The sequence below is a fragment of the Mytilus californianus genome, unplaced genomic scaffold (assembly GCF_021869535.1).
Source record: "Mytilus californianus isolate M0D057914Y unplaced genomic scaffold, xbMytCali1.0.p SCAF_13, whole genome shotgun sequence".
Taxonomy (NCBI): domain Eukaryota; kingdom Metazoa; phylum Mollusca; class Bivalvia; order Mytilida; family Mytilidae; genus Mytilus; species Mytilus californianus.
In genome coordinates this window covers 25,685,420-25,699,223 of record NW_026262615.1, presented here as the reverse complement: position 1 = coordinate 25,699,223, position 13,804 = coordinate 25,685,420, and the positions used below count along the sequence as shown (strand labels likewise).

The 13,804-nt window shown below is 34.1% G+C and overlaps 1 protein-coding gene across 1 annotated transcript in view; it reads left to right on the top strand.

Moving 5' to 3' along the window:
* LOC127723412 (tyrosyl-DNA phosphodiesterase 2-like) overlaps nucleotides 1-9,531 on the top strand; it is a 36,109-nt gene extending 26,578 nt beyond the window's left edge. The window contains exons 5-6 of the mRNA XM_052230041.1: nucleotides 5,555-5,725; nucleotides 9,222-9,531. Of these exons, the coding sequence (XP_052086001.1) occupies nucleotides 5,555-5,725; nucleotides 9,222-9,515 (465 nt within the window). The 3' untranslated portion in view covers nucleotides 9,516-9,531. The remainder of the gene's footprint in view (nucleotides 1-5,554; nucleotides 5,726-9,221) is intronic.
* The last annotated feature ends 4,273 nt before the right edge of the window (nucleotides 9,532-13,804 follow it).

Sequence of the window (13,804 nt, the reverse complement as noted above, 5' to 3'; positions counted from 1 at the left end):
GTGATAGACACAATCTTTTTAATTGAAAATGTTCTAAATGATAAAGCCCATTAAATGAAATACAGGGTTAGTCCCCAGGGGTCACCCCCACCCCCTGCCATTTAAGAAAGTTCTAATACCTTGTAAGTGGTCAAGATCCCCACCCCTAAACCATATATATTCTGGTTTGTCATGCTAAGATGGTTTGAATGATATACAGGGTTAGTCCCCAGGGGTCATCCCGACCCCCTGCCATTTGAGAAAGTTCTAATATCTTGTTAATGGTCGAGATCCCCACCCCTAAACCATATATATTCTGGTTTGTCATGATAAAGCACATCAAATGTAATACAGGGTTAGTCCCCAGGGGTCACCCCCACCCCCTGCCATTTAAGAAAGTTCTAATATCTTCTAAGTGGTCAAGATCCCCACCCCTAAACCATATATATTCTGGTTTGTCATGCTAAGATGGTTTGAATGATATACAGGGTTAGTCCCCAGGGGTCATCCCGTCCCCCTTCCATTTGAGAAAGTTCAAATATCTTGTAAATGGTCGAGATCCCCACCCCTAAACCATATATATTCTGGTTTGTCATGATAAAGCACATCAAATGAAATACAGGGTTAGTCCCCAGGGGTCACCCCACCCCCTGCCATTTAAGAAAGTTCTAATACCTTGTAAGTGGTCAAGATCCCCACCCCTAAACCATATATATTCTGGTTTGTCATGCTGAGATGGTTTGAATGATATACAGGGTTAGTCCCCAGGGGTCATCCCGACCCCCTGCCATTTGAGAAAGTTCTAATATCTTGTAAATGGTTGAGATCCCCACCCCTAAACCATATATATTCTGGTTTGTCATGATAAAGCACATCAAATGAAATACAGGGTTAGTCCCCAGGGGTCACCCCCACCCCCTGCCATTAAAGAAAGTTCTAATATCTTCTAAGTGGTCAAGATCCCCACCCATAAACCATATATATTCTGGTTTGTCATGCTAAGATGGTTTGAATGGTATACAGGGGTTAGTCCCCAGGGGTCATCCCGCCCCCCTGCCATTTGAGAAAGTTCTAATATCTTGTAAATGGTTGAGATCCCCACCCCTAAACCATATATATTCTGGTTTGTCATGATAAAGCACATCAAATGAAATACAGGGTTAGTCCCCAGGGGTCATCCCGACCCCCTGCCATTTGAGAAAGTTCTAATATCTTGTAAATGGTCGAGATCCCCACCCCTAAACCATATATATTCCTATTTGTCATGTCTCGAACATTTGAATGACGTATACGGTCAGTCCCCAGGGGTTCCCCCCACCCCCAATGTTGTTATATCTTGTAAATGGTTGAGATCCCCACCCCTAAACCATATATATTCCTGTTCCTCATGTAATGAACATTTGAATGACGTATAGGGCCAGTCCCCAGGGGTTCCTCCCCACCCCCAATGTTCTAGTATCTTGTAAATGGTCGAGATCCCCACCCCTAAACCATATATATTCTGGTTTGTCATGCCAAGATGATTTGAATGATATACAAGGTTAGTCCCCAGGCATCACTAATGCATATAACTTTACTGGACCAAACCAATTTTCACTGGATGTGGCCCAATGTCAGGCGACCCTGGGAATTACGAATTATGGGAGCTTCGTTTGGGAGACTTTGTAACAGCATCCTGTTACAATCATTTCTTGTTTTTGCATAACTTTCCAGCACAGTTATTGTTTTGTTTACAAAAGACCTTGAAAATAATAAAATCATACCATTTACAAGTTAAATTATCTGTTTTATGACCCAGGGTAGGCATTTTTTTTCTGTTTTTTGCCCCCTGGGGCCTCACATTTCCTAAATATTTTCCCTGTTTCTAGCAATGTGGAGTATTTAGAATATATTTAGGATAGAACACACTATTGTAAGTTTTATTGAGGTCCTTTTGTAAATCTAGCTTGTACTTTTTAATGCGCGGTCACAAAAAAACACATTTAGGTGTTACAGCTTACTTTTGGGTTATCGACAGGACAAAATTAACCCAACAAAATTATTTAGGAAGGATCAATGAGTTGCAATGACTGCGAAGAGTAAATATAAGCACTTCTAAACAATTTAAATCACAAATAGGCATATATCATGAATTTATTTTGAATTCAGGGCTTTAAGTAAACCATGCACACTGTAAACTGTGAATTTATGCTGAGTCATCATAGTTAAGGCTCAGGATTTTCTCAATCTTCATGAAATATTTATAAAACTTCATATTTGAGTTAAATTCTTTAAAATCTCTGAGATAAACCAGATTTTGTGAAATTCTGTATGTTCTATTTTTTAACCCTATATAGGTTGCAATTCTGTAAATATAGACAATGCATTTTCCCATAGGAACTCCCTTTGCGGCTAAAACTGTGACACTTTTACTATGAAGTTTCGTGAAAAATAATATCCCAGAACGGAAAGTTTATATGCACTACTATTTTATTCAAAGGTCAAAATATAGGGCTGTGCGGCATATTTTCAACATTTATATGCCCTGAACTTCTAAGAGTTTAAACTTATACTAAAATTCTATACTACCCTTACCATCATATTTGGACCTTCTAAGAATTAAAATTTAGGCGCTACCATGTTTTTCTATACTGGTTACATTCCCAAGTGATGTCTCTATGAGATGAAACACAGAGATCATAAATGGGAACCAGTACATTAACAAATTAACATATCTATGAATATTATATATCTCCCCAAAATAGGCGTGGTTTGAGAAACAGCGGTATTTACAAAGTGCAACCTGAAAACACTTTGGGTTTGAAAAATTTACTTTTGATGTCGGAAGCATACATATGATTCTCACCTTGTTTAGTTGCCAAAGACTATAACATCATTTCACAGAATTTTTGTTTCATAAAATTTTACACCGAAATGATAACTGAAATAGACTGATTTGTTTATTTTGCATTCAAATAGAGATAACTGTATTGTATTTGAAGTTTTGCCTATGTAAAATGTTGGTTTTACTGTCGCAAATTGAGTTTACCTGGTCACACAATTAAGGTGAGCGGACCAGCTAATTTCGTGTATTAATGTGTTTGCACTTAAAGTAGAAATACTGTGGATATATACTGGTTGACGATATATACTTCGTCATATTAGGATTCATCATTTATATGGTCCAAGGACACAGTTATCGTCCTTTGGTTTTACGTTGTCTACGAATATAGTCCCTAGTGTGAACAATGTATAACTTGCATTTTTTTTTTATACACTTTCCCAATTTATTTCTTGATATTTTATACATGAAATATTAAGTAAGGGGATGAAATTACTTGTTAAAAAAATTTGGGTGCTGAATCTTTATGTTAAGTAGTGATTTGGTCCAGTTAAAAAAGGTCAAAAATTAGAATGTCTGAAGCTGTCAAACTGAATTTTAGCCCCCCTTAACACAGAATTGTCAATATTTTGAGTTAGAGCTGGTAGAAGTTTCTATAATTTTGATATTATTTGTATCAATAGTAGTACACTACACTGTAAAAATCTTTTTAAGATAGAGCAGGAGCAATTTTTTAAATTTGAATTTATTTTCTAAAAGAAATGCACTACGAAATAACTATATTCTCGGGCCATATGTGATGTGCCAAAAAGGAGTTATGTTGTATTAATAATCATATCACAACTATTTCTATGTGAAATTTGTAGTATTTTGAACAGATTAAAAAAAAAATCAAAATCATTGGGCCAATTTTAACCCTTCATGAACTTACTCCTTTATGAATAAGAGGAAATGTGAGATGACATAAAGGAGCATGCAACCCAACCACACAAAAACTACAAAATCATTCTACCATTTTGCACAGTAGAAAATATAAGAAGCTCTGAAACCTTGAGTTGACATTATTGGGTGCCTGACTGCCATGGACAGGTGAAAGGTACATTCGGACAATCTAAAGATTTAGTGTACTTGACCAATTTGACAATAAAAAAATTAGGCCAACTAAATAGAAGTACACATTTTCTCATGAACACTTTGTCTCTGATCAATGCATAAAATTTGGTCTTCTGTACTATATGGACAAATTGAAAAATTTCTTTATTTTAGTAGTCTGCATAGTTTCGCCTGCTTAAATTGTACCATTTATAATATTGGCCATTCAGAATATGATTTGTTTGCTTACCAGGCTTTGCCAGTAAACTTTTACAGGATTTGTCACCTTGCACAGTTACTAAGGCAAAAGAAAAAATGATGAAATTGTTACTGAATTTTGAAGAGAGTTTGCTATTAAGAAAAAACGTGTTACTTTTTAATATTCTGCTATATATAGCTAATATTATTTTTCAATAGTAATTCAAAAGGTAGTAGAGGGGCATTATGTTTTTCGGTCTGTGCGTCCGTTGGTTCGTTTGTCCGTCCGTCCGGATGTCCCGCTTCAGGTTAAAGTTTTTGGTCAAGGTAGTTTTTGATGAAGTTGAAGACCAATCAACTTGAAACTTAGTACACATGTTCCCTATGATATGATCTTTCTAATTTTAATGCCAAATTAGAGTTTTGACCCAAATTTCACGGTCCACTGAACATAGAAAATAATAGTGCGAGTGGGGCATCCGTGTACTATGGACACATTCTTGTTTATCTTGTAATATGAATCATGCATCCAATGTGGTTTACATATCATTGATATAGGATGTTATGATAGCTGGGAAATATAAATAAATGGGTTGTGATTTTCTTATGAAATATATGAATGGGTAGTGATTTTCCCATAAATCAATGTATGAATGGGGGGTGTTTTTCAAACCCCAGTCAGATGTCTATTTGAAGGTTGAGGTCTCTATGTTTTATGGTTTATTAAGAAATCATGTAAAAAAAAAAACATGTATGAACACTACATTTTTAATTACTGTTAAAACAATATCTAAAAAGAAGAAAGTTTGGAAAAATACCAATTTTTCTTGAAGAAAATATATCTGTATTTTTAGTAACTGTGCACAACTGCAACTATGATTTTTGAACATACAGCAAAATATAGTTTTTCGACCACTAGTCGAAAAGTTTTCTATGTTTGAAGTAGTGTATATATAAAAATAAAAAGATCTGGTATGATTGTCAATGAGACAACTCTCCAACCAGAGACGAAATGAGGTATAAGTTAACAGCTTTCGACAATGAGAAAACCCCATTGTGCACAGAAAGGTGTAAAAGGCCCCAAAATGCCAAAATAAAAAACAATTCAAACGAGAAAATAAACTGCATGATAACAAAACAAACATGATATACAGCAACAAAGGACAACCACTGAACTACAGGCTCCTGACTTGGGACAGACACATACAAAATGTGTCAGGGTTAAACAGCCAAACTTCACCCTAACCTTATTAGTTATTTTATATTTTAGAAGTAATTACAAATTGAGATTACCCCCAGTTTTTGGTGGGGTTCGTGTTGCTCAGTCTTTAGTTTTCTATGATATGTTTTGTGTACTATTGTTTGTCTGTTTGTCTGTTGGAATTTTTCTTTTTTAGCCATGGCGTTTATTTTCTTCTTATGAGTTTGAATGTCCCTTTGTTATCTTTCGCCTCTGTTTTACAGTGTACCATTAAAGGTGTAAGATTCCTGCTGATGACATCACATTTAGAGAGTACCAAGGACCATGCCTCGGAGAGAAAACAGCAGTTAAAAATAGCTTTACAACATATGGTCAGTGCTAACAACGATCAGACGGTCATCTTTGGTGGTGACCTTAATCTCAGAGATAAAGAGGTACATAAAGATATTATATGCTGTACTATTTAATTTTCTTTGGGGTTCTATTTTTTTTTAATTTCCTGGATAGAGGCATCTGTGGCCTAGTGGTCTAAGTAGTCGCACTACTGTATCACTAGCTTGTCAACTCTGAGGTTATGAGTTCGAATCGCGCATGTGGCAGGTGCACTCGACTCAAATCTTAATCGTCGTATTTTGGTATGACATTGTTGTCGTCGTCCGAAGACACATTGGTTTTCGCACTCTAACTTTAGTTTAAGTGAATGGATCTCTATAAAATTTTACCATAAGGTTCAATACGACAAAAGGAAGATTGGGATTGATTTTGGGGGTTATGGTACCAACAGTTAGGGAATTAGGGGCCAAAAAGGGGCCAAAAATAAGCATTTTTGTAACTTCCAGACATAACTTGTGTGTTAGTGTATGGATCGCTCTGACATTGTACCACAAGGTTCCATATCACAAAGGGAATGCTGGGATTGATTTTGGGGGTAATTGACTAAAAATTTTAGGAATAAGGGGCCACAAAATGGTAAAAAAATCAAACATTTTTCTAGTTTCATGACAATGACTTGTGTGTAAGTGTATGGATCTTTCTGAAATTGTACTACAAGGTTCCATATCACAAAGGGAAAGCTGGAATTGAGTTTGGGGGTAATTTCCCAAAAAGTTTAGGAATAAGGGGCCAAAAAGGGGCCAAAAAACAAGCATTTTTCTAGTTTCCAGACAATAACTGGTGTTCAAGTGTATGGATCTCTCTGAAATTGTACTGCAAGTTACCATACCACAAAGGGCAGGCTGGGATTGAGTTTGGGGTTGATGAATCATAAGGGGGTTCAAAAAATTTGGGGGGGGGATTTTAAATTTTAAATTGGTTATTTCTAATTTATATATAAAAGCAAATAATAATGATATGGTTTGAATAGGTAAATTAAAATTTTTTAAGTTCTTAGACCACATTCATTCTGTGTCAGAAACCTATGCTGTGTCAAATATTTAATCACAATCCAAATTCAATGCTGTATCAAGCTTGAATGTTGTTTCCATACTTGACCCAACTGTTCAGGGTTGGACCTGGTCTTTTTTTCTAATACTATATGCAATAGGTCAACTATATTTGGTTTATGGAAATATTTTTTGATGTACATGTCAGTCTCACAGGTTTTATTTGACCTTGACCTCATTTTCACGGTTCATTTCTCAGTGTTAAGTTTTTGTGTTTTGGTCTGTTTTTCTTCAACTATAAGCAATAGATCAACTATATTTGTGGTTTGGAAGGATTGTAAGGTGTATATGTCTGTCTGGCAGGTATCATCTGACCTTGACCTCATTTTCATGGTTCATTGGTCAATGTTAAGTTTTCATGGTTAAGTTTGTTTCTTAGATACTATAAGCAATAGGTCAACTATATTTAATGCATCAATTGATTGTAAGGTGTACATGTCTGTCTGGCATGGTTCATCTGACCTTGACTTCATTTTCATGGTTCATTGGTCAATGTTAAGTTTTCTTGGTTAAGACTGTTTCTTAGAAACTATAAGCAATAGGTCAACTTTGGTTTATTGAATGATTGTAAGGTGAAATGTATTTCTCATTTGGTTAATCTGACCTTGATCTCATTTTCTTGGATCATGTTAAGTTTATGTGTTACTTGTATTAAAGCTTTATATTTAGGACTATCAACATACAATTAATGGTTAGTAAAGAAGGCGAGACATTTCAGCATGTGCACTCTTGTTAAGTTTTTTTATGTATCAAAACATGGACAAAAAATATTATTTTGGCAGACAGGAAAAGACACATATCTATCCTAGAAGATTCAACCATATTTTAAAAAGTACATATTTTTATGCAATGAGATAAAATTAAGACAACAATTGAGCAGTTTCTGAAAAAAGATCTGTCTTAAGACTTATCTAAATTTATTTCCTGTATATTAAGAAATGTTGAACTTTCCATTTTTATGTAGCAACATTCCAGCAGCGCCTGCATACAGAGTATATATCTCCCAGTTGATACGATACTCCAGGGCTTTGTATTCCCTATCATGATTTCCTTGATTGAGGGTTGCTGCTCACAAGGAAGCTATTAAACCAAGAGTTCCAAGTGGTGAAGTTGAAATCATCCCTTCGTAAATTTTATGGACACCATCATGAGTTGGTTGACTGTTACAGAATATCTGTTTCACAGATGATAGCAGATATGTTCCTAATGTTGTAACTACAATGTACAATCCCGTCCCCTTTTCCCAAATGTGACCTACCGATTTAGACTAATTTCCCAGTTTGTACTAACACGAGCAACACGACGGGTGCCACAAGTAGAGCAGGATCTGCTTACCCTTCCAGAGCACCTTAGATCACCCCCAGATTTTGGTGGGGCTCGTGTTGCTCAGTCTTTAGTTTTCTATATTGTGTTTTGTGTACTGTTGTTTGTCTGTTTGTCTGTTTGTCTGTTGGTCTTTTTCTTTTTTAGCCATGGTGTTGTCAGTTTATTTTCGACTTATGAGTTTGAATGTCCCTTTGGTATCTTTTGTCTCTCTTTTGCAATGTTTTTTTATTATTGTAAAAAATGTAATTTAAAAGGTTTTGAAAAAATAAAACTTTTATTTTAATTTTGATAGCATTATTTGTATGCATCATTTACTAAAATATTTTTGATTATTCTCACATTTTTATCATTTGTTCAACAAAAGCAATTGTAAATGCATGCAAAAATTTCAAAATTTAAAATTGTATATATATTTTTAATTAAAACTGCTAAAAAAACAGTACATGTTTGATCAAGAAAAGTTATCACTTATTATGGGTAATAGGTTAAGTATATTCTGTAGATGGGATCGTTGCAAGGTCTACATTTCCATCAGACTGGGTACCTAACCTTGAATTCATTTAATAGATTAGTGATCAAGTTTAAGTTTTCATGAAAAGGTAAGTTTCTGAGATACTATAATCAGTGGATCGACTATATTTGATGTATGGAATAATTGTAAGATGTGCATGTCAATCTGGCAGGTTTTTATCAGATTTTGACCTCAATTTCATGGTTCATTGGTCAATGATATGTTTTACTCAGTTATGTCTGTTTCTCAGATACTATAAGCAGAAGGTTAACTGTATTTGTTGTATGGAATGATTGTCAGATGTACAGGTCTGTCTGGCATATTACATATGACTTGAAGACCTCATTTTATTATTCATTGATCAATATTAAGTTTTCTGAGTTGAATTTTTACCTGATACTATAATAGGCCAATTATACTTGGTGTATGGAATGACTTTTAGGTGTACTTGTCTGGCTTGCAGGATTCATCTAAAATTTAACTCATTTATATGGATCACTGCAAATGTTAGGTTTATGTGATACTTGTAGTAAAAACTTTATCTTAAAGACTTTTAACATAAGTACAATCATTATCAATAAAGCGGACAAGCTTGTGCACTCTTGTTTATGTTTCCATAATAAATTCAATGTCAAACATTTGTTTTTTCAGCTACAGGAGTTAAAGGGTCTTCCAGAGGGAGTGTTTGACATGTGGAAAGAAACTGGAAGTAGGAAGGAAGCTGAATTCACATGGGATATGACAAGAAATACCAACCTAGAGTGGGCAGGAAGGTTCAAGCCTCGTTGTCGTTTTGATCGTATTTACACCAGACATTGTAAACCAAAATCTGTTATTGTTCCTAAATATTTTGAACTTGTTGGACTGGAAAAAATACCAAGTTGTGGACTATTCCCTAGTGACCACTGGGGCTTATTGGCTCATTTTGATAAAATTGAGAAATAAATCAATGTATATTGTTTTCCTTGTAGCTGTATTTACTGGGGATTTATTTATTTTTGTGGGTACCAATTTTCGTGGATTGAGGAAAACTTGTATATTCGTGGATATTTAATTTCATGGTTTTGGCAAAGTCTGCATACATTCCTTTAACAATTTGTAATTCATTGAACATTTAAATTCGTGGTTCACCTGTACCCACAAAATCCACGAAAATTAGTATCCAACGAATATTAATGAATCCACAGTAATTGGTCTTCTATTACTTACAGTAATAAGTTGATTCTGGACTAACTATATACTGTGCTTTTTGACCTGTAACCTTTTAGCTCACCTGACATGAAGGGCCATGTGAGCTTTTGCCATTACTTTGTGTCTGTTGTTTGTCCATCAATATTTTTTAAAAAATAGTCTCCCTGAAACTGCTCAATGGATTGAAACTAAATTTGCATGCTCCATCTATAGGATGTCAACTATAAAGATTGTTATTTTCTTGTAGGTTGATCAACCAACATAGCTGACTGTGCGGTATGGGCTTTGCTCATTGTTGAAGGCTGTAGGGTGCCCTATAGTTGTTAATTTCTGTGTCATTTGGTCTCTTGTGGAGAGTTGTCTCATTGGCAATCATACCACATCTTCTTTTTTATATTGCCACCATGTATAAAAATAGAACTAAGAGGTCAAACTATAGCAATTAGAGAAAACTGACAGGGTAAAAATGTTTTATTGTTTTTGCATTTCCCTGCCAATGTTTCAAAAACAATAAGAACAAGGTAAAAAGTGTAAGTTGAAAAAATGACTAGCATAACAAGATGTATCCACCCTGAAAGTTGGAGAAAAATCTAACAACCTGTTTTGAAGTAATTGCACCTTCAATATTCAAAAAGGTTCATCAGGTCAAGGTGTATCTAACCTGAAAGTTGAAGAAAAATCTGTTAACCTGCTTCAGAGTTTTTGCTGCTGAAATAATCATGTTTTTTTAAACAGGTTAGCAATACAAGCACAGGTGTGCATTTTGGTATTCTACTGATTGATATAATCATGATTTGGAACTATAAAAGAAAAAGGGGTGTTTTATTAGCTAACGCACCAATAGAGCTATGCCATAATGATAAAGATTTACAAGATCTGAGGTAATTATTATGAACGAATTATTTTGTATAATTTTCAAAGTTATCAAACATTTTGCCACATGTATGTTATTAAATACATTTGGTCTCCCTTTAACATTTGAATTCTGACATTTGTGATAACCGTTCAAAACAACTTACAGGTTTAAATCCAAATATAATCACATTGGAGCAAATGCAAAGCATAATTGTTAAACTGCATCCTTTTTAGGAAGCCAATGTCATCACTTCAAATTTTATGATAACATAGTTCTTATTTAGAATTCTGAATTAAAGGCATATAATGATCACGCACATGGTAGTTGGACTCTTCTCCAATCGTTATTGACTAGGATTGTCAGTTTTCCTACCGAAGGCCGGTGGTTCTCTCCGGGCACTCTGGCCTCCTTTACCAATAAGAACTGACCGCCATGAAATAGCCTAATAGTGTTGAAAGTGGCCTTAAACAGCAATCAATCAATCATATAATAAATAAATAGATGTTTAAATGACTTGTTGAAAGTATTAAATACCATTATGATCATTTACACTAACTTTTTACTTTTAATTTGCCCTTAATGAATTTTAACACAAATACTCTTTTTATATACACTTGTGTGCATTTATATCATAGTGGATTCCAAACACTTTTAAAAAATACACAAAGAAAAAACAATAAAAATAAATATACAAAGGACTAATTGCAAGTTTTTCTACCTGTCAAAAACTTACACGATTTAAGAGTGGATTACTGAATTGACTCTTTTATCCCCCCACTCTTGACTGTGGTCGTGAAAAAAAGGGCCAAAAGACCAAAAGACATTTATGAGAGACAATTGTGAATTTTGCCCCGTCTGCTTTATCATACTTATGTATAATGCACTGTAAGAATAAAAGAAGAGACATGATACTATCTCTAGAGTAGAGAAAGCACATGTGGAAGCAAGAATACCATGCAAATTTTGACCCTTTACAATGACATCAAGCACGAAAAATAACAATTGAGATTTTCAAATGTTGGCAGAAATGTTATAAAATATATCAACATAATTGTTAATGACACAATTATCAATTATGTTTCATACAAATAACACAAGAATTGAGTGCCAAGTGTGACGAGTAGCCAAATTGGTTTTCATAGGCTACGTGTACCTGCATCTAGTTTTATAATTAAGTGTCATTGGATCAGAATTAAAACATGAAATATACACGGATATTATCGATAATTTGCGGATTTTATGAATTCAATGAAGAGAATGGCAAATAAATTCTTATATTTGTATTTATTAGTTAAAAATACATAATATACATTGCAAATTTGATGCACACAAACGAATAGCTATACCAAATTAATTGTACCTTAAAGAACACTTCTACTATAAAATTTACAAATTTATTGTCAAATAGTACTTTCATATTCTCTGAACGAAATTGACAAGTTACAAACTGTATTATCTACTATCTAAATCGAAAATATCTCGTAAACAGACATGTAAATGAAAATTATATCCATCTTACTGAAATAGGTAAATCAAAGGGAGACAATTTCAACATTTTATAGAAACCAATATAACCATAACTGCACACTCCTCCCCACTCAAAACAAATTAGAATTTTTTATATCTGTTCAAACAACAAAAAACCAACATAAATATCAAAAGCATGTAAATAAATCACAAAATGAATTATATAACAAAATCACCAACAATTGCAACAATTGACTCCCTTCCTCGGTAAAGTTCTACTGTTCCGAGTCAAAAATACGATCACCATCTCGTTATTACTTTGGCAGCATAATTGTTATTAAAGTCAAATTCCACATTGTCTTCGGGACACTGCCAAACTGTTATTAGGGGGAATATGGACCTCTACCTGATGATCTTTAACGTACTGTTCTCTTTCTCTCCTCGCTGCTTCCCTGGCAGCCACATTAACACGGACGATTTTTCGGAATAATACAGTTCCAGGAGACTTGTAGTGCATGTAATGCTCCTTGTGATAAGCGAACATCGGATTTTTTAGGTCCATATCAGTGTAAGCATGTTCTTTCCTGTAGTCTTTCAACATTTCGGACCTTTCAGGAGACTTTACCAAACATCCAAAGATAATACAGCTATAAATAGCAACAAACTGCTGGTGGAATTTCTTCCAGTGTTTTACATACTGGTCATGTTTATGGAAATAAGAGGTTTTACATCTCTCTACTTCACAGGGCATACCCTGTGAAAGCCACAAAGCAAAAGTCTCATGTGCATCAGAAGTTGTAATAGAACATTTTAAATTATCAGCCAATTTCTGTAAAAAAAAAATTCCTAATTAGAAATTAAGTAAAGAATCATTTATCCTATTCAAGTGTGTGAACTGAAATATCTTTTTCTTTCTAGGTAAAGTGTTACCTGGATTTATATAACTATTGTTATTATGACTTTGGACTAAGCATATACTAACATTAGTGCTGCTCTTTCCTTACACAGTTTATGGTTTGTCTTTAAATGTCTTAAGAAGATCGTTTTTCCTTTTAAACGGCTTTTTTACATTTTTCGCAAAACTTTAAGGTGATTTTGTTTGTGTGGATTTTTTTCAATGTTTTATGTAGCTGTTATACGACAAATATTTATGAGTAGAGCATCCATCGATCTCGCAAGTCATGCCTTCTACTGGAAATGGTAGTATTAAATCATCGTTCAATGCTAACGTCTCACGCTCATCGACCTCAATTTGTAAATCTGCCATTATAAACTGAAATTTACAGAAAAAAAGATTAAAATGTTGTCTTTCTTTTTATTTTGTGCAATACATGTATCTTCCTTTACGAAACGGAATATATATAATAATCGGTACTTTATTCCCAAGTATTATGTTGTCTTTGTTTTATTAACCACATAACATCACCGTATATGGACACATAACTTAATAAACCGATAAATTACTAGATCAAATACCCTACTTAATATTCGTAAGTTTTGACTTTTGTATTTCAATTCTAGCAACCTATTCAAGAAATTAGACGGAGCCCTACTAAACTTCGGAAAACCTACTTAATATATCCATCTAATTCCTACATCTATATTGCGCACAATAGGGTTTATTTCTCATTTCTTATCGAATGTACTATACAAAATCTCCTCATTAAATACATGTATTATCAACTCTTGCAGTAATTTTCATCTCCATTTCGGAAATATC